Source organism: Pezoporus occidentalis, unplaced genomic scaffold (genome assembly GCF_034315485.1).
Source record: "Pezoporus occidentalis ecotype Australia unplaced genomic scaffold, CSIRO_AGI_Poc_V1 ctg8, whole genome shotgun sequence".
In the NCBI taxonomy this organism is placed as follows: Eukaryota; Metazoa; Chordata; class Aves; order Psittaciformes; family Psittacidae; genus Pezoporus; species Pezoporus occidentalis.
This window is the reverse complement of record NW_026916158.1, coordinates 9,776,333-9,797,520: the sequence shown is the minus strand read 5'-3', so window position 1 is coordinate 9,797,520 and position 21,188 is coordinate 9,776,333. Positions and strand designations below refer to the sequence as shown.

General features: G+C 37.3%; 1 protein-coding gene across 4 annotated transcripts in view; it reads right to left on the bottom strand.

Annotated features, from left to right (window-relative positions):
* Nucleotides 1-21,188, bottom strand: part of ECT2 (epithelial cell transforming 2) — a 31,861-nt gene that overhangs the window by 8,363 nt on the left and 2,310 nt on the right. For 2 of the 4 annotated variants that reach the window (XM_062602898.1, XM_062602900.1), the window contains exons 2-21: nucleotides 20,359-20,516; nucleotides 19,060-19,139; nucleotides 18,858-18,950; nucleotides 17,732-17,914; nucleotides 16,991-17,080; nucleotides 15,861-15,968; nucleotides 14,639-14,712; nucleotides 14,352-14,482; nucleotides 13,216-13,331; nucleotides 12,961-13,023; nucleotides 12,387-12,609; nucleotides 10,671-10,807; nucleotides 10,059-10,178; nucleotides 8,010-8,078; nucleotides 6,940-7,050; nucleotides 5,822-5,918; nucleotides 5,010-5,091; nucleotides 3,986-4,064; nucleotides 3,677-3,796; nucleotides 1,572-1,710 (exon numbers count right to left, since the gene is read on the bottom strand). In XM_062602898.1, coding sequence (XP_062458882.1) covers nucleotides 1,572-1,710; nucleotides 3,677-3,796; nucleotides 3,986-4,064; nucleotides 5,010-5,091; nucleotides 5,822-5,918; nucleotides 6,940-7,050; nucleotides 8,010-8,078; nucleotides 10,059-10,178; nucleotides 10,671-10,807; nucleotides 12,387-12,609; nucleotides 12,961-13,023; nucleotides 13,216-13,331; nucleotides 14,352-14,482; nucleotides 14,639-14,712; nucleotides 15,861-15,968; nucleotides 16,991-17,080; nucleotides 17,732-17,914; nucleotides 18,858-18,950; nucleotides 19,060-19,139; nucleotides 20,359-20,488 — 2,245 coding nt within the window. In that variant the 5' untranslated portion in view covers nucleotides 20,489-20,516. The remainder of the gene's footprint in view (nucleotides 1-1,571; nucleotides 1,711-3,676; nucleotides 3,797-3,985; nucleotides 4,065-5,009; nucleotides 5,092-5,821; nucleotides 5,919-6,939; nucleotides 7,051-8,009; nucleotides 8,079-10,058; nucleotides 10,179-10,670; nucleotides 10,808-12,386; nucleotides 12,610-12,960; nucleotides 13,024-13,215; nucleotides 13,332-14,351; nucleotides 14,483-14,638; nucleotides 14,713-15,860; nucleotides 15,969-16,990; nucleotides 17,081-17,731; nucleotides 17,915-18,857; nucleotides 18,951-19,059; nucleotides 19,140-20,358; nucleotides 20,517-21,188) is intronic. The other 2 variants (XM_062602899.1, XM_062602901.1) reach the window with 1 other exon arrangement.

Below are 21,188 nucleotides of genomic sequence, written 5' to 3'. Positions count from 1 at the left end.
CCATCAAGAGGCTGCAATCAGCCATTTATGCAACAGTTGTTTATTTACCAAATAATCTGTATACTACAGTCTGCAGACTATCTTTACTGTATATAGCAATAAATATCAATTTCATTAACTAATGAAATGTTGGCCAGATAATTTCTTTATGAGCAGAGATCAAAGAAAAGAACAAGTTACCCTGGTTTGTAAAGCAGGAAAAGCAACAAAGACATTAGTACTATACATGACACATTTAAATAGTCAAGTTACAATGGTTTTACTGTTTAAACTTGACAAAGATTGCTCACTTAGTAGCAGAAAAATAATCTACTGCTGAAACCAGGATTTACTCCTTTACAGCAGACACAGCTGAAGCACACTAAGTACAGTTGAGAGAGAAAGGAAAAACAACCCACTGCCAATTCAGAAAAGCAGCACTGGACAAACAATCCCATAAGAGTGCATGTAAGAGAGTAGCTGACCTCTCCCAAGATGTGCATGCCAATATCCCCACAGATATGAAATGGTATGCTTACAAATGGCTCCCATCACCCAAGTCCCAAAGTAAACTTAAGTGTTGCACAGTAAGCTAAAGAGAATTCTTAAAAGAGAAACCCTAACATACCTTTGAAAACATGCAGGCATTCAACACGTTTACTACCTATACTCTGCTATTTCTATTTTTTATTGGGTTTCCATGTTCAGGTGCTTCAGAGAACATAAAGCAGAACAAGTATGACTTGCATACCACCACCTACAGTGAAATATCAAATCTATGTTTTTTAGCATATAGATTTAGGAACTCATCTGACCAGACTTCAAGTCACTATCATGGCTAGAACAGTGTAACAGTATGTGTTCTGCTGATGTAGCAATGCATTACTTCAGCGAAACTTCTACAATCTCACTATGTCAAAGCAGCCAGAGAAATTAAGTCATCTAAACCTTTAAGTTGCTAAGCACAGCTCCTCCCGATTATCATTATCAACACAGTTAAATGAAGATTTAGTTTCACAGCAATAGCATTTGTCTCTGGTCAGTCTAATGCTCTGGACTGAAGTTTGGGGGTAGTTTTTTTTGTTTTGTAAATCAGGGCTGTCAAGTGTACTCCTCTAATTCTCACTGTCATTTGCTAATTCTCAATGCCATTTAGTAGTTCAGCCAAATTCAGCATCCTGCAGTGATTCTTGAAAAGGGAAAATGTGTCAATGCAAGGAATTGTCAAGCTTCCACAGTGCTTTAAGGAGAAGCTTGTACTAGAATCACATACCTAACATACCGTACAACATTGTTTCATACAATGAGAACAAACAGCCATTGAATAACCTCCCTATAGATGTGGTGGGTTCCCCAACTTTGGATACTTTTAAAAATAGAGCTGGACAGAGAGCTGGGCTATGTTATTATCTAGACTGTGCTTTTGCCAAGACAGGTTGGACCAGATGATCCTCAAGACCCTTTCCAACCTGATACTCTGAGATTATATGAAATATACCTTAGGATTCTATTCCATGACAGCCCAACCTTCATCCTTTATACTCTGAACAACAGTTTTCATTAGTTATCACAGCACTTCAAAACATACTGACCTTCTGTCTCCCTGATGTCTAGGACTTTCTTGATCTGGGAGAGAGGCATGAGAACAACATGCTTGAGAGATGCAGGAGGCCTTGTGTGGCCATGGGGACTCTTGAAAGCACCAATAACTTTATGCCGTTTCCTTGCAATCTGTGGTTAAATAGAAGACAAAAAGGTAAAAGAGGGTTTATTGCCATTGATTTGTCTTTCCTATTCTTTCACCTTCTAGTATACAGCAAGGCACAGAAAGCCTTGCTACAGAGAACACTCTATGGAGTATTTTACCCTATTTACCACATAAATCTTTAGGGAACTTGTTTATTTCACTGTTCACTGTCTACAGTTGAAGTGGCCCAGCAATATTTGTTAGTTGGTATCAATACACTCACCTCAAACTTTTTTAGGTTTTTTTCTTTTGAAGAAAAGCATCAAAAGGGGAAGTAATTTTTCACTACAGACTTCAATTCTACCCTGCATAACAAGCAAGGGCCCTTTGAAGCCTACCACAAGGTCATCTAAAGGCTTCATATCCTAGAAGTATCACTTGCTGTTGCTTGTGCATGCAGTCATCAAGTGGATCTTCCAGTGGACATTAGTCAGTCAGTTTTTACTTCACATTAACACATACATATCTTGTATGTGAGTCGAAGAGAAACTTAAAATGAGCAGGCAGTGTGTGCTCACAGCCCAGAAAGCCAACCCTATCCTGGGCTGCATCAAAAGAAGCGTGACCAGCAGGTCGAAGGAGGGGATCCTGCCCCTCTACTCTGCTCTCATGAGACCTCACTTGGAGTATTGCGTGCAGTTCTGGTGTCCTCAACATAAAAAGGACATGGAACTGTTGGAAAAGAAGGGCCACAAGGATAATCAGGGGACTGGAGCATCTCCCATATGAAGACAGGCTGAGAAAGTTGGGGCTGTTCAGCCTGGAGAAGAGAAGACTGCGTGGAGACCTCATAGCAGCCTTCCAGTATCTGAAGGGGGCCTATAAGGATGCTAGGGAGTGACTCTTCCCTAGGGACTGTAGTGACAGGACAAGGGGTAACGTGTTAAAACTTAATCAGGGAAGTTTAGATTGGATATAAGGAAGAAGTTCTTTACTGTGAAGGTGGTGAGGCACTGGAATGGGTTGCCCAGCGAAGTCGTGAACGCTCCATCCCTGGCAGTGTTCAAAGCCAGGTTGGACAGAGCCTTGTGTGACATGGTTTAGTGTGAGGTGTCCCTGCCCATGGCAGGGGGATTGGAACTAGATGATCTTGAGGTCCTTCCCAACCCTAACTATTCTATGATTCTATGTCCTTTTAAGTAAGCAATCTACAGTTGCTTGTATCTTGTACAAGAGACAAGTCAAAAAGTTTTATTGAAAGTGTTTTCATTTTCCTCTTTCCAAGAAGCGATGAAGCTGAGTCAACCTGACTCCCAGAAAGAGCCCATCACTAGTCACAACAACAGGCTTTTGTTTTTAAGTGCTGCTTAAGACAGCACTAATTTTGGATTATTATAGAGTTAGTCTTGTATGAAGACAGTGTTTTTACTGCTGTAGACAGTAACAAGTACTACCATAAAGTATCTTTTACAACCTCTGCTTCTCCACAGAGGTCTCCAAAACCTCTGTTAGATTACTTTTCCCTTCTAGTTCTTGCTAATGTACTTTTTGTCTGAGGCATTTAATATGTGATTATTCTTTTTTTTGGTAGTCTAAGCACAGACAGATCTGCCCCACAGTCCTAATGTCTACTTACATTAAATATGACTAAATCTTAAAAGGACAAACATCCTGCTGAGCCAAGGTCTCCAGCACTTTTTCATCCACTGGTACTAATCAAAGTGCTATTCAAATAAACATTTATTTCTTACCATACTAAGCTTCTTTTAAATTTTTTGATCTGGCTGCAAGACATAAAGGTTACATTAACACCTCCAAAACATCCAGAAGTGACTAGCTACTTGTGTTGGCTTATGCAATAACTAATGGAAAGGCAACATCAGCGTCTGCTGAACTATCAGCTTTCCACGACTTAGACTTCTGTTCCCCAGGTTTTAAATTTTGTTTACATTCATATGTAGTGTCAAGCCTTTCACAAAATTCAGTTCATCAGATATACAGTCATCTTACCTCTAGGCAATCATTAAATAGAAAGAGTGTGACCTGTTCTCCCCTGTCACAGAGGTCATCACCAAGTGCTACAGTTTCCAAACGCTGAACTAAGCTTCGGTGAGAGGACAAGAGATTTGCCTAAGTGATAGAAGCAAAAAGCTCATTAAGCATTTAGTTCAAGAGCTGGATTACTGCTTGCTTACAACTTAACACTGGAAATCTATTTAAACCAGCACCAGTGCATTTTAAACTCACATACTTTTGTAAAGGGAGCAAGCCAGTGCACAGTCATTTTAGAGGTCTAGCAGCTTCAGAGAAATTACTTACTGGACATCCATCAACTTCATAGACAACATCAAAGAACTGCCTCTGTGCCTCTGTTTTTCTTTTGTCTTCATTAATATGTCTGAGGAAAGCATATCATATTTAACTTCAGTATCAGGCAACAGCAAACGAATGCACTGTATTCAAAACATTCAAAAATAATGAAGCTAAACATTCAGAGCTCTAGTTTACACAGCAGAACCAGAAAACATAAAAAAAAACAACCACTCTTGCTCACTGACGTATTCAAATACCATATGCTAAGCACATAGGAAACTTCAGACCTAGAATATTCTTGTTATGTTATCACTAGTTGACACACCATAAAGTTAATGCAGAATTCCCTTCCCTGCCCATAAGATTTTGGACTAGAGACCGACCCACTGCAGTTCTCTCTAGCCTGCATTTTAACCCTCCAAGTCAGGGCTGCAGCTCACAAAGAAGCAGATGCAAGAATAATTATAATTTAAAAGTAAGTGTTGTTAAAAATTGAACAAACATTTACCCAACTAATGCAGGCAGTCTCCATGCTGGAGACATACACTATACTTCAAAAGAATTGAGATTTACAGTCTGAACAACTTCAGATTTAAGCTAATTAATTCATGGCATGGTGCCATGAATAGCTAATAACAAGACCGGAGGAGAAACTAATCTTCCACCAATAGCATGTCCTTTCAGTAGATGTAGGCATAGAAGTAAGATTTAAAGACAAAACATGTCTTTTCTGGGGGGAATAGACAGAAATAAGAGCTGGAACAAAACAGAGAACTTGGGAGGTTCAGCTTCATGCTGAGGCATGGCGTCAGCAGAAGTTCAGGTAGAAGTGCTGGGTTACAATGCCACAGAGCTCTACCACAGAATGCCAGAGCAACAACAGCAGCCAAAGGGAGACTAAAGTACATGTACAACTATGTATATTTACACAGAGACTAAAGTTATGGCAACAACACACTAAGAGCAATTTAGAAGGAACAGAGAGATCTAGATGTATAACAGTATGTTTCACAGAATGAACATCACTTACGTCATCACTTCCTTTAATGATTCAATAGCTCTCTCTAGAGTTATTTTATCTGGGTTGTCTTCTGCTGTATGCTTCTTAATATCTATAATTAAGAAAAAATAAATTAAAACAAAAAATCCAAACAAAAAAACACCAAAAAAAACACCACAAACAAAAAAAAAACCACAACCATATATCCTTGAGTCCAAATAACCTTGATTAAGTGAGGAGGTAGACTGAACAGCAACTGTCCATGCCTCTCGGGGGGGGGGGGGGGGGGGGGAGGAGAACAACACACAGCAGAAAACCCACACAAAACACCTACAACACAAAACCAAACCTTGAGCTATTCAAAAATCAACAAGACTATGTGCTATTTTTGTTGAACTGCAGAGACAAGCACAGAAGTCTTTTTCTAACTGAAGCAAAGGGTGTTGGTGCAGGTTTTATTATTTTTATTAATGTACTCATTATTACAGCAAACAGGTTATACCAGGTGGAACACATGAAGCTGTAAACCTTGTCAATATGAATTGCTTTCTAGTTTATGCAAGCTGCATTTGAATCTCGATTACATTTGTATTTGAAGAGACAAAACTGTTGTCAGAGCAAACTTTTCGTCTACCTGTATCCTGCAAACAAATATATGAACAAGTGAAATTTAGCCAAAAGTATGCTTTCTTCAGTAATTGGTCTCATTAAGCGTGATTAACTCAAGAAAAGCAGTTACCAATTATGACCAAAAGCTGACATTACCTTAGTTTTAACACTTTCACAGACAAACTAATAATAAAAGAAAAAAAGAAAAAAAAGGAAAAAAATCACTAAATTACCATTTAGCAGTAGAGCAACACTAGGCAGCCTTTGAACAGGACGTATAAGGAGTTCAGCTAGACTTTGACGGCCACATTCAGGTTTAGCTTGATTTATCTGGGGGAAAGAGGAGAAAGGTAATAATTTTTTTATTTTTTTTTTTACACATACACACAGAATCCCAAACTAGGAGAAAAATTGTCTTCCTTGAAACTAGCATTGCAGTAAAAGTTCAAGAATCACTTACCATAAATACTCGGTCATTAATATATTGGATTTAAAAAAAAGAAAAATACATATTCAAATCTGCACAGTATTTAACGTATTATTTATGCTCTCAATGTCTAGTTTTACATCATCTATATTATCAACCCCCAAAGTCTTTGTTGCTGATGCTAACGTGGCGTGGGATGGGGGATGGCCTGTTCTCTTATTCATCCCCCATCTTCTAGATATCAATACTTGGATATAATTGATGGTACCTCAGAAAACAGAAGCTCAACTCTTCCAAATCTAACTCAACAATAATTTCTCCACTATTAAGAGAGAGACTTGTTGGATACAGAGGAGTAACTAAAGCGACGCTGCTCTATTAATCAACTATAGACCTTTATCTGAAAAGCTCAAGAGTCTTAAGACTTATCTTCAAATAACTTTCTTTGAATATTCCCATTAGATCTCCAATGTTACATTCCTATTCACTAGTCACGGGAAGTTGAGAGATTCTACCTCCCTGGAACTTCACAGCTGCAAAAAGCTAGTTAAAAACTATTTCAGAAATACAAGTCTTTTAAACACAGAGAGGGGGACCAATAAAAAGCAGCAACTCTAGTTATCTTCACAGAAAAGACATATTTGTGAGAAAGTAAGCAGAACGCACTTTTTCCTGCGACAAGTGCACATAACTAACCTACTTTGAACGCTGTATACCAGAGGAAGAACTCAGACCTCTTAAGAAAAGTCTTACAAGAAGCTTGAGGGATGAAACTTCAATCCCTCCCTATTTCTGTCTCACCAAGAGATGTTCTCATTTCTCAAGACTTCCAAAATTCTATGTTTTTCCACCTACTGCATTAACTAGTTTACTTGGTAAGGGTGTCCATGTTCTACACAAAGACTTATTTTCACAGGCACTTACCTTTAGGAAGGCATGAAACCTTGGCTTCTGTTTTTCACATCTAGTAATAGTCTCCTTACTCATTTCGAAGAAATTCACAAATGGAGGGTATGTTTTCAACAAGTCTTTTGACTGAAAGAAACAACTGTTACAGCTCTGCTTTACATATTACATAGCATTATACACATGTTCATATGCCCCGAGAGCTGTACAAAGCTGCTCAAAGGTACATTTCAATAAAGATAGTGTTGTTAATCTATACGTGTTCACAGAACAAGTCAAGGCAGTTTTGCATGCCGGATGCTCAAGATTCAATGCTGCTGATTAAATGTAGACAGCTTTCAGAAACATTAATTACACGTGACAAGCTTAGAAGATGCTGAGCAGCTCAAGTGTAAGGCAGATTCTCACCTGGCAAGATGCTTTCAGTAAGAACTCTGAAAATTTCAGACAAATATTCTATCCAGTTACTGCAATCGCATTTAAAAGGCACTAAACCACCAGAAGCAATACCTTAGACTGAAAACTTTGGAATGCCAGACACTACTTGCCTCAAAATGGACCAGGTCAGCAAAAGCACAATACCTAGCAGATCACTTACATTAAAATGCATTACAGTCCCAGATCTAGCTTTCCTTTTCTGCACATTCCGTACTTGGGAAAACAAGGAGTCCTTATATATTTCAAGTCTTGAAAGAACAACACAAGAAGTTTCCATGGAAAGTTACTTCCCTAGTTATTTACTATTGATCAGAGGCAGCAGACAGTTAAGGCTACAGGAAGAGCACCTTTTAACGTCCGAGTAAAAGCGCATCCATAGTGTTGCAAATTACAGTTCTCAAACCAGATCTATTTGGAGTTTTACCCCCTCATACAAGTGGACAGACTTTTAAACTTGACACAGATTACCTATACAGAGTACCTCATCAACTGAAAAGTCTAAACAGAAAATACAATGATTCAAATTAGTGTTCTTTCTCACTCAGTAGTGCTTTGCTTTTATCTGCCAACTCCTATAAATGGATTGTTTGTAAGACAAGATAACAGCTCATAATAGCACCAATGCATAAACAAAAGAAACTGAAACTTACATATTTAAGAACGATATCTCCAATACTTTTGCTTTCAGTCCAATTCATCATAAGATCTTCCAGGTCTTCCTAGAATACATGCAGGGATAGGGGGGAGAAAATAAAATGAGAATGAACTGCATAAAGCTATAAAGATGGGTTCAGTGTTCTGCCAAACATATATAATTAGCTGTGTGTTTCCATGCTGACAAAACAGGCAATCCTAAAAGCTGTACAGTTTCAAATTAAGCCCCTACAGTCTACTGAGAGCTGAAAACAAGAGACCTCTGGTTTATTAAATATGTAGTTTTGAATCAATGCAAGCAGAACTTAGCCATGCTTAGCACTAGACAACTCTGCAACAAGAGGACACTACTTTGTCCAACACACTACAAAACATATCCCACAGGATGATTTAAAAAAAAAAGAAAAAATACACAGAAGACTGTTGAACCAATTCTAATTAAGAGTGCACAACTAATACAGGACTCCTCTTAAGTCCATAAAATAGGATTGAAATAGAACTAGCATAGATTTCCCTCACTTGCTGCACCAGGGCGTCAAGGAAAGCAAGACCAAGCTGTTAAGCCTATATCAGCTTAACAAGGATCAAGCTTATTCACTGTCAGCTAGTAACAGGGACAGAAGGGCACACCTGAAGGTTCAGGTTTCACCATGAGTGAAAAGGTTTCACCATTAATATTTGTTGCTGCCACTTCTCATATTTTATTACACCAAAGATGAAGGGAAACATAACCCAAATACTATTTAAGCAACTTTGTCTACACTGCATGCTGCAGGTGAATCCTAGACACATGGACACGCGTACTCTCTACTTTCATCTCAATAGGCACATATCAATACCTATCATGATTAGGCCACATCCCAACAGTTGGGGAAAAAAAAAAAAACAAGGAAAAAAAAAAGAAGAAAAAAAAAAACCAAGGAAAAAAAAACAAGGAAAAAAAAGAAGAAAAAAAAGGCAAAAAACCCACACACCCACCCAACCCCCCCCCAAAATATATATATATATATTATATTATATATATATATATATATATATATATATAACTTTTTATATATATAAAAAACCCTCACTCAGTTACAACCAGTCTGCAAGTCCCTCTATTTTAAAAGCCTACAGTGAAATGCAGACCAGAAAAGACATTTGCCATTATTTAAAGGAAATATTACAGCTTCATATTTGAGGAAGACTTGAATCACAGTCTATTGTGAGATCCAGAGATGGCTTCACAGCGCACTTGCAGTCCAGATTGAAATACAAAATAAAGACAGACTCAAGGAAACAATCTCACAGGAAATTCTAATCAGCTCTTATCAGTCCTTAGTACCAGCCTAGCTGCTTCAAAATTTGAATTGTGAGCCAGTTTCATGAACTGGTAGTTTCTGATAATTGGTTCAAATCCATTTAAGGAAGGATTATTTTTTCTTCCTGAATGATAGTAGTCTCCTTATATGAAGATGTCTAAAGCCCAGGAAAATGCTGATTTTCATTTTGTTGGTTTTTGTGGGGTTTGGTTTTGTTTTGTTTGGTTTTGGTTTTATTTGTGGAGTTTTGTAGTTTGGTTTGGGTTTGTTGTTTGTTTTTTTTTTTTGGGGGGGGGGGGGGTGTAGGGGGTTGTGATTCGCTCATTTTAGTTCCATGATTTTAGCTTTCCTTCCAAGAGTTCTTGCTTACTGCTTTAATAGAAACATGTATGTTATAAGTACTTCTGAGGTAGTAACATCTGATGCCACTGCCCCCTTTTGACTGGTTCTGTATCAGTTACAGAAAACCTCCTACAGGAAGAGGTACTAAAACAGAAAAGGAGAAGACAACTCATGAACAGCAGTATTAGTTACATGCACAATACTCAGACTTCAGATATTTATATGTAAGTGTTATAACTTAAAGTGTACTTTGGATTTGCACCTAATTCCACAGGTTGAACAATAGGTAACAGCACGAGGATGAATCTACACCTATCCTGCCGATACAACTTGAAGCATGCAGAAAAGGTTCAAGGTCTGTATCAGTGCTTCCCCTGCAAGGGAGAAGTTGGAGCTTGCCTTGATTTTAGTATGCACATCAAGAATATCTGGAATGCTGCCAAATATGGTCTTAATCTCTTCCTGTGCAAGGATTGGTCCCCCAAGTTGTCCTTCCTTTTCCAACGGAACTTGAAACAACTGTTGGATTAGACAAAAAAAGTTAATGCCCTCCTAACCACCACACATTGTATTAGACATAGTTATGAAAGCAATAGTGTTTCCCCTCGAGATTATACTTTCCTGCAGTCATAGTCTTGAGATACTCCCATTTAGCAAAAGCAACTTATGGCGGAATTATGCCATCTCTATATTCACCATTATCTTAAAAATCCGAGTGATGGAGATCCTATTTTCCTGAAGTTTGGAATTTCCATACAAACTGCAATCCATTGCTTAGAAACTGTATTTTTCAACCTTTATTATTAATAGATAGTAAACATTTTCTTATGTCAGTAAATTACTTAAGATTGTAATCAATTTATTTAAAAGTAAAATTACACTGTTATCTTGTTTAAAACCTTTGATATAACCAAGCCCTCAAAAGCCTGAAGATCACAGGTTGAAAATAATCATTAAAGCAAACACTAAGTGCCCACAATTGAGCAGTAATTGCTTTAAAAATCAGCTTACCTGAATGATTGTTGTTAGAATATCAACATAGTTACTTTCTGTCTGATACAATTCCTTTGCAACCTGCCATCTTGCAGACTGTTTTAGTGCAAGAGGAGTTGCATTTTTGGAAGGCCTTGCAGAAGATTTTGGTGTTTCTGATGAAGAGATTTGCAAAAGAAAGAAAGAGAGCTTATTATTAATAGAGTCCATAAGGAAAAACTCACCCTTCAAAGATGGTGGGCTGGAGGGGGGAGGGCAGAAATAATAATTTTTAAGAAAGTTGTTTGTTTTCTGGTTGATTTTATTTTTTTAAAAAAGGGATATTCTGTAGGTTATTCTATAATTACCAGAGCTCTTTCTGAAAAAAACTGCTTGCTTTATTAAAGCTTTATTATAGAACAGTAACATTATTCGTCAAAATTAATCTGAAACTAGTAAGCCATTTATGGGCAGGTCAATGATTTAACCCTATTATGTTTAATAGGAAGTGAGGATTAAGTGCTGAATATTATTTATACATATGCTATGTACAAAAGTATTTTTCTACTTTCACTTTCCCATCAAAATGATTACCTTTCAGCTGCCTAGCATACCTGCATTAAGTATGTAGCTCAAAGCCAGTTATTAAAATCAGTCTTTGCATGAAATACATACACTTCATCTCATGGGGAAGAGAGACACAAGAAAGTAATTTTTCTTCAGGCTACAGCCAAGATGGAACTGGAACAGTCCATTAATTTTAAATACTTGCTCATGTATCGGCCCTTAGGAAGCCTGTACTCACTTGTTTTGATGTCAAAGTTCATTACTGCCACAGTTACTATGAAACAAGTATCTTACCTGTAATTTTCGAAACAGCACATTTTCCTGAAACTGTCTGCTGATGTTGGCTTATAAGAAAATTCCACACAAAGGGTTACAAAGGCACTAGCATGAGCTAAGAAAGCTGGTCTTTGAGAGTAAGCTGATCTTTCCAATTCCTTCTAAATTATCACTTACAGATTGTGCCTCACTGAAGTTTCTTATTTGACTTGCATACATGAGCCTTTTTAAAGCAGTAGTGACTCCAGATACCTCCTCTATATGATGGAACTGGAGACTATTTTTTTCTTTTTTTTTTTTAAAGTTCAGATATTAGCTTTTGACTTCTCCAAAATTTTGCACTTTCTCTCTTCCACAAGAGCTAGATGTGCAGAGATATTAAAAGATCTTTGACAGTTATCTCAAAAACAGTTGGTGATTTAAATTCTTCAGAAGACATGACAGTTTTCTGGCACAGAGTGTTACCTCAACAGAATGTTTTAAAGACCTATGATTTGGCTTTGCAGCTCTTTTCCCTTTAAATCCTTTAGCAAAGAATCCTTGCCCTCCTTTCTCCAAGTATCCCAACTAAAGAGGTTTTTAGATGATTTACTCTTTAACTACATCACTTATTTGCTGCAGACTTTCAGGAGAGTATTTGAAGCATCGGGGAGTAACACTGTACTTCACACTTATCAGTTCCATATCTTTTCCTTGTTTTCCTTCAGATATGAATATGCTGTGATGACAAGAGGCAGCCTGGCCTCCGTCTGAACTCCTCACTCCAATTCTGCTTTTGACATGCTTCAAAAAGGCAAAAGCCTGGGATTACTTTGCAAATCTGTAGCAAAATCTGTAAAAGTTCCCTAACACTTGTATGCAGAGAGCTCTTAAACATTGCAAGTGTGTCTGAATGAAAGGTTTTATCTCTACCTCCACCAGTAGTGCTCGACTCTGGAGTGTTAGAAATATCCAGCAAGGACCCAATCGAAAGTGAATGTTCAGCTGACGGGCGTTTCCGAGGAGGGAATGGCGACACATCTGTTTCTCTGGTCAGCTGTGCAAGAGTCTCTTTCAAACGGCGCCTTTTGCGATTGCTGTTTGGAGTATTCAGAGAAAGTAGTGACACAGACTTCTTGAGACCAGGACTCTCTGACTGTAGTAAAAGAAAGTTTAGTGTTTTCACTCACTGTATCCAGCTCAGTTCAGTACAAAAGTAAGTGAATTGTAGAGATCAGCACATAACACAACTATTCTTAGGGAAGCCAAAGGAAAACAAGTGAAGCTATTTTCCTGCTTCCCAAAGGTTGAACTTGCTTTTAGTCAAACAAAATACTAACATGGTTGTCAGTTAAAAATAAATAAATAAATAAATAAAATCCAAATTAGTGTTCTATACATAAAATTCAGAATGGATTCTCTGGTACTTAAATACTGCTTTGAAACATTGTGTATGGCAGTTTTACCACCAGATACACGCTGCACGTTACAGGAGAGTGCAACATACCTTTTCAAATAAATACATGGACTCTCCAGCTCTGGCATCCATTTGAATGCTTCCCCAGAACCACTAAAGGGAAAAAAAAAAAAAAAAAAGACAAAAACACAAACACATTAAGAACACACTGCAGCACTTCACCCAAAGTACCTAGTAAGGCAGAGTTTGCATACTAAATACACTATTTTCTAGAATAAGCACGTTTGCATCTCACACATGGAGTACCATACAGCAATATTCTTTCAAGAATTTGCCAGTACTAACCTCTTGCTTTACAACATAAAGGTTTTTTAAAGGTTCAAATGGAAGATCTTTTACTGTACTTTCTTCAACCACTAAGTGCGTACACCTTTCATCACCAACTGGTAAATAGTGTCCTCCTAGATAAAAAAGGCAAGTTAGCAAGACCAAATATTATTACTGTTAGAAATTATAGATCACTTGATAGTTCTGTGGCACCTGTCATTAACAAGAGAAGAATCAAAAAGAGATGAACTCTTCAGTAACCTGACCAGTTTTGGGGCTTACGTAACATCCCAGCTAGTACCAGCAGTGGGCAGCTTTTAGGAAATAAAATATAATTCATGGTAGTAAAGTACACATTGAAAAGTCAGAGTTCACGGCATTCAGGAAGCATTTAAATCTGTCTGGCAACAAATGCAATATTATTCTGGAAAGCTTTTCTTGTTTCTTGGAAGAGCAAGCCAGGAACACTCACCCTAGAGACATTCACAAGCTAGGACCTGTGCATGCCACAATCTCGTGAGGGAAGAGAATTAAAAAAACAAAAAAAAAAAAAAAAGAAGGAAAAGAAGGCAAGCCCAGACAACTTTTATCTACTTCAAGCCTGTGAGGAAGCCTTGCTGTTACAAGCTTGCTCCATTCCCATGTCTATAGTGCTGTCACATGTAACTTAAAATTATCTCCAGACTTGTATTGCTAATTTGCTACATCATTACTGCCAATGCGATTATTAATATTGTAACACACTACTGGAAATTGGAACACTTCCAATCAAGTGTTCTGACAGTGATGATTCATATCAAAGTTGTAAACATTGTAGATGCTTTCTGTGAATTATGCAAACATGCATAACCACAAAACTGGTTACAAAAATTGCCGCAGAACATACATACTATGTAGCAAGTTTTCCAGTATATCTTCAAGCATCCTATAATTACTTCTTTTTCAATTGTATAGTTTCAATCTGCCTACGAAGTCTGAAATCTTCAACAGCTACCAGAACTTATTCATATACCAACATCTAAAAATCAATTTACAGCTCTTCACGTTCAAGAGACTTCATTAAAATATTCACAGTCTAGTATTTCAACTTCAGTGAAGTATTTATCAGCTATAAACCCCAATCTTTCCACAGGGCAATTTTCATAAACAATAACCTTGCATTTCTGTCATTTCTTCCATGTTAGCTTTCTCATCATCAGAGAATCCAAGGAAACTTAACATGCAATCCTGGAAGGGAGGAACCTTGAACTGATTTCTAAAGTCATCATCAGCTGCACAGAAATCACTGAAAGGAGAAAAAAATAAGTTAATAATAAAAAAATTAAAAAAACACACACAAAAAGGTCACTAAATCAGTGCTACGTCACTACTTAAACAAAAGCTCACCACACCAAAGGTGAGCAGGATGCAAGGTTAAGGCTGAAGGCAAATAAACACATACATTTCATTCCTTCTCTCCCACGCCTTATAAATCCACTCTGCCTTCACAATAGGAGTGCCAAGACTCACAGCAATCTACAAAACAGGAGAAGCACAAGTTGTATCAAGGGTTTCCATTTAAGTCTTTCCCATGCCAAGAAAAATTCATAACCTTGCTTTCATCTTAAGACAGATACTGCAAAAAGTGAAAATATTCCTTCAAGAATCATGTCCAACTAACTCCCAAGAGTTAGAATGTATTAATTCTTCAGTGACTAGGAAATCAGATCAATAATTATTTTGACACTTACTCCAAAGTGCACCATTGTTAGTCTCTCGTCCTTTACCACTGACAAAATCACAAAGGAAAACCTCTGCTCCAGTGGAAAATCGGATCTTTTTTCTGCTTTTGATATTTTGAATCAAGACACACATCCCAGTCTCCTTTTACCAAAGAGAAGGCAACTATTCCAAAAGGAACTTCCATGACTGTTTGAGAAAGATAGTAAAATTTCCCTACCTTTTCCCTTTGAGTTGATAGAAGTGTTTGAACAGAGTTAGAAAGTAGGTCTTCCAATTGGAAGACTAGAAAGACTAGGAAAAAAGCAACAGCCTGCTAATAATTCAAACAAGGGAGAGTCAAGGGACACAGGCATTGCTATATCGTATTCCACAGTACAAAAACCTACACATTTGTATATACTTGTCAACTGGACATACATGTTCTGAAGTATTCCCTTTTTTTTTTGACAACACCAAAACTCACATGCATTTATACATAAAGGAAGATTTGAACACTTACACATAAGAAGTAACAAATAATGTTTAAACAAGATGCAGAGAAATTCGGTACTAAGTTTTTTGCAAGTTACCTTAACCTTTATTGTTTGGGCAGTCAAAAAAAGCAAGTATATTGATAAAAAAACTTGTTCATTGATGAGCAAGTATTTGTCAATCTTTTCGGTACTGATAACATCAGTACTTAAGTACTTAAGCATTTTGGTTATTTACTATACTTGCATATTTCAAAATCTTAGCATTGGCAGGTTTTATTATTATTATTCTCCAACAGAGACAAAAAACATGTCAAAGCTCCACACCATGAGACTAAGAACTCACCATTACAAGTTCTTGTTGTTAGTACAGGAAAAAAACCCAGCAGTTTACCAGCTGAAATATAATTTACAGACTTAGCCTACAAGAACCAAATTGTGGAATTTTCCAAAAAGTACAAGAGTACATACTCTGAATTTGTCTCCATGTGTTGAGTTCGCCACCAGATGTGTGACTTTTGAGCTTAAGTCCCTGCGAATAATTCCACCCATATGGTGAACCAAGGTCACCAGCTTAACCTGAAAAATAATGATGAAATAAGTTTTCAGTATATCTTTTGAAATGCACAGTGCAGAGTGAGAGCAATACAAAAACAGTTTACAAAGCAAGCTAACAGGTTACACTCAATGTCTTTGTACTTAAAACAACTTGGTTTAACTTTATAAACCTTTTTTTTAAAGAGTTAATACAGCCTTGCTGTGTAACTTGAGGAAGACTACTCAAGCCACCAGTACTCTCATAATGATCATACGTAATGCCATTACCCTCTCATACACAATAGACTCGAAGCATGTTTTCTTCATTGATTTAGTCAGCTCTCTGAAGGGGCAATTGCCAGAATTTACACTGCAATTTGTCCAGTTTGAATTAAGCAGATCAAACCTAATTATCCCTAACAGGGTAAAGCTTTTGTTTTGTTTGGTTTGGTGTTTTTCTGTTGGTTTTGGTTGGTTGGTTTTGGTGTTGTTTGGGTTTTTCTTTCCGAATGAAGACATGGAATCATATAGTTGACTCCCAGGTGTCCAAGAGGGAAACTGGGTGTCACCTGCATCACTGAAATGCAAAAGTAAAGTGCTTGAGTATCAAATCACTTCATACTTAGACATGTCAAAACTGAAGTCCCGATAGCACGATAGCATGGCAGCAAGACAGCATGTCTGCAAATGTTCTGAACTGGACTACAAAGCTTTACTTCACCACACTACTAACTGTACAAGTAGGAGGACACTGTTTGGTAAACATAATTATATATCTAAGGCCTCAATCCACAAATCTTTAAGCCCTACTGAATCAAAGCTGCTTAATATCACTCAAAAAGTGACCAAAAATAGCATGGACAAAATTATTCTGAAAAGGAAGCAGTTTCATTCCCATCCTCCAATATCACTGCCTTTGGACATGCAACAAAGCAAAACAGCAAATAATTCATCCCCACACACAAGCTCTAGTAATGGTTAAACCCCTGAGATTGAACAGAAGATTATTCTGAAAATAAACTTAACATAGTTTTACCAATCCAAAGGAAAAAAAATTGTCTTACTAATTCATCTTTCTTTCTGAATCCTGTAAAGCACAGTACCAAGTTCAACATACTTGCACAGTACAGTGGACGACAGGAAAAGGGTAAGGGCTGAAAATAAGAAGTAATCATATTAGTCAAAAGCATATTGCTTCCATTGAAGTTTTAATATTATCTTTAATATAGTACTGTTGTTCCTAGCATTAAGATGCATCAGACACTAGCCCGAGTCTATGTACAGACTTTTCTGGGTCCCTACCATGGCAGGGGCATCAGAACTAAAGGATCTTTAAGGTCCCTTCCAACCCAAACCATTTTATGATTCTATGATTCAGTTATACCTCAGCTCCAGACCTGACATCATTATGACAAAGTAACTACAGCATCCCCAACTTCTACAGGTAATGCTCCATCCTTTTTTCCTCTCCTCAGATCATCCTCTTTACGTGACAACCTTTGGAAATATAAAGCATCTGCTGGAGCATCATTTGTATGCTGCATTTCATAATGGCACAATCCCAATTAGTGGGTCAACGACAACCACAACTACTGCAGCAGCTGTAGTCTTCCTACTGTCTTCCTTTGCTTTCTTGCTACATGCAATATTCTAACACAATATAAGAAGCTTGCTTTTCTTAAACTCTCTTGCTAAAAATATTTATGATTGATTGGCAGAGCAAAATAGACTCCATTTTGAACACTTAAGATTTAGAACTCACTGCACCAGAGAACTACTCAGCTGATGTCAAAAGAAACACATACCTCTCCTTTTTGTGCACAGTGCAGTACTACTGGAGGTCCAATGACACGACAATCTGCTTTGCAGAGGTTGTTGAAGATAGAATCTTGAAATTCTGATACAACAAAGATAGACTCAAATTCTGGGGTATCAGAATCTCCAAGTTCTTCTATTGTGTCTGTCTTTATGTAGGGCACTTTAATTTCCTTGATGTATAGGGATGAAGTGAAAAACATTATTCAGACAAAATACTTACATTAGTATCAAAATTCAATTGGTTTTTACTTTGCATCATTAGAAAAAGGTATGTTTCACATTTCAACAAATTTGCTCTTAGCTTTTGTGAAGGCTGAGATGCCTTGCTCTCTAGCATAAGAATAGGTATGAACTGCATCTAAACAGAAGTCTTAAAGCAATTCCTGCTTCTGAAGAATGAGAATTCTAGTTACTTTAGTAGTTCAGGTATCAGTTCAGTTCACACTGATAATACAGTACTGGAAATATTTACAGAAAGAGAAAAAATAAACTAAACACAAAGAGAAATTAAATTTCAGACTGTCAGAACAGCTTAAAGTTCTTCTGGATGCTACTAAAAAGTAGTATACAGCTTGCAACAGGAAGCACTATGCTGCTTAAGACCTAAAGGACAGAAGTCAATTTTGTTCATTGCTTGATATTTTTAAAGGGATCTAAAAAATTTGCCTGTTCCAATTTCAATCAATAGTTCCAAATTTTATTTTGTAGGCTTTTCACATTAAGAAATGGAAAACCACTTCTTACTCTTAAGTTTAAATGCAGCTTTCAATTGAAAGAGAAGTCAATTAACCAGTTATGAAGTCAGATCATAGCAAAAACTTATGTGCTGACTGAATAAAAGCATGCAGTTGAATGCCTCCATCAAATCTTCTATTCCCTGTTAGATAACATTCCCTGTTAGATAACACCACTAATTAAGAGCTGCAGATATTACTTCCATATTCAAGAAAGTTTGTAAAAGAAGTGCCAATTTTGATGAGCTTTAAGTGACACCATCAGAACCATTAGCATGTAATATGACCATTATGCCCAATTAATATAGTGTGCACATTTCAGCCCCAGTGAAGTACAACATGCTGCATGCAATCATGTGTGCTTAATTGCATGACATACCATATGAATAATACTTTTTATTAGTTTTTCTTCTGCTTTACCAGGACTAGTTTTCTTTATCTTTATAACTGGTACTTCCATTATCTTAATGGTCTGTGGAAGAGGAGAACTTTAGTACAGAACCAGACTGGTAACCAGAAGTCTAAAAGCATACCACCTCATATCAGATGATATGTTATCTTTTTATCTTAGACCCACATACCTCCAAGGCTTTCAGAAGCTCTTCACAGTCCCCTGCTTCCTGAACCAAAACCACTCTTGTTTCTATTTGAGGCATTTCTTCTGTTTATAGAGACACAAAGGTAATATTCATATTTTAATAGAAAAATCCATGTTCAGTCTAAAGCAAGCAGCAATATATAAAAAATAAAGGCAGACTGCATCCCTCCAAGATACCCTGTTTATCAGGAACAAGTCTGAAATTAAATGTTAGCTCAAGAAGTCTTTAATTAAGGCATACCTAACTGACCACAGAGATGAAATTTTCTAGCATATGGTGAAATGAGATTCTGCAACTTATGATGATTATGGCTTGACTTGCCAAACGAGGATTTGGGAAGGGCTTTACCCACGCTTTTTCAAGTGTGAGTAAACCCTTCAGGCCTGCGCAGAGGATTTTTTAGGTGTGGCAGTGTGCACAGAACTGGCCCCACACTTTACACCTAAGGTTTATCTGCCAGGGCCTAGCTAGCTTGGACGGTGACTGAAAGAGTCTGCAACTTATAACCAGTTACTTACAGTCAAAGCAAGAACATGCAAGAAGAGTTAGTGAAAGCAACAAAACAAACAAAAAAAAAGTTAAAAAGAAAAACTGACTTAATGCTTCTAGCAGAATTAGATTCCAAGACTTGATGGAAAATAGACAGCTGGTATCTTTTTTCTGTGTTCCTGTCTGACAAGGTTCATTACTTCCTAGTAATTGCTCAGTTTCACCATGGAATATCAGAACTGAAGTTAGGTATCTTGTTCTTTTTCTCCATGTATTAATAAGTTTAGGAGAAGTGGACAAGTGTTGCCTCCATGTTATTTGCACCATAAAACTGCCACTGGATTTTGGTTACTGCATTGAAGGAAAAAGAAATGGCTTTGTTGGGTCTTAATTTGAAGATTTGCTCTAGAATGAACTTCAAGCTTAAGACTATTCGCCTCTCTAAGGTCTGCCTGCACACAATACAGCAGTAGTTTCCAAACACTCAAAATATCACCTGCAATTACTCATTCCACAGAAGCATCAAATGGAACTAACAGCTTTCTATACATCAGTCAGAAGACCCATTTGATTTCATGGCTGTAACCCCAAAATTCTTATAACAAGATGAGTGACAAATTAAGACAGTCCATATGTTAGTGAAAGGATACCAAACCAACACCATTTTGGCTACCCTACATTTAAGTCTAGAATTCAGCAAAGCACTTTCGGTTTTTCAAAACCACTACATATCTACAAAGTAATCAGTCATTGAAAAAACATAATAGTTTTAAAATAACCTTCTCCCATTACCTTCAACATTCAAAACAGATCCAAGAGATACATTCTCTTTTGAGCTTTCTACAATTTTTGAATCAAGAACAGAAGAATCAGACAAGAGGCTCCTCCCAGTTTCAGACACAAGTATACTGTTGTCAGCCATGATTATGTCTTGCTTCTTTCTTCAACAGCTAGAAGACAGATAGACGTGCTAAGCTAAGTTACAGTTGCAAAAATCACAATAAGAGTTCTAGGACTAAAGCAGTGAGAAGTAATGTCAAACTTCTGAAAATAAAACATGTAGATGGTTATTAAACTCCCACTCACACTGATAGGGTAGTTCTGACAGAGTATTAGGAGTCACGCAGTTTTTAACAGAAAGGACTGACAACAAACCTGTTACAAAAATGATTCTGAACAGGCTGCTTACCACAGAAATAATTTATTTGCACAGAAAGCTGCAGAGGGTACTTCAACTTTGAGCAGCAGGGAAGCACTAACTCTAGTGTTCATTTTTAAAAAGTTTTATCACAAACACCAAGAAACTAAAAGCACTTATTTGCTTCACTGATAAAATATTATGAATTACATCTGAGACCAAGATTAGCATTGAAGTGAAACATTACCAGCATGCTAATTAGCAGGGTACACAAAACATCTTGCCATTTTTACTTTTCCCCTCCCCCTAGGTGTACTGGTTACATAAAAATGACCAGCCAGGGAGTAGAACCAGCAGCATTTAATAACAGAATCATAGAATGCTTTGGGATGGAAGAGACCTTAAAGACCATCTAGTCCTCTGCTACGGGCAGGGACACCTTCCACTAGGCCAGATTGCTCAAAGCCCCATGCAACCTGACCTT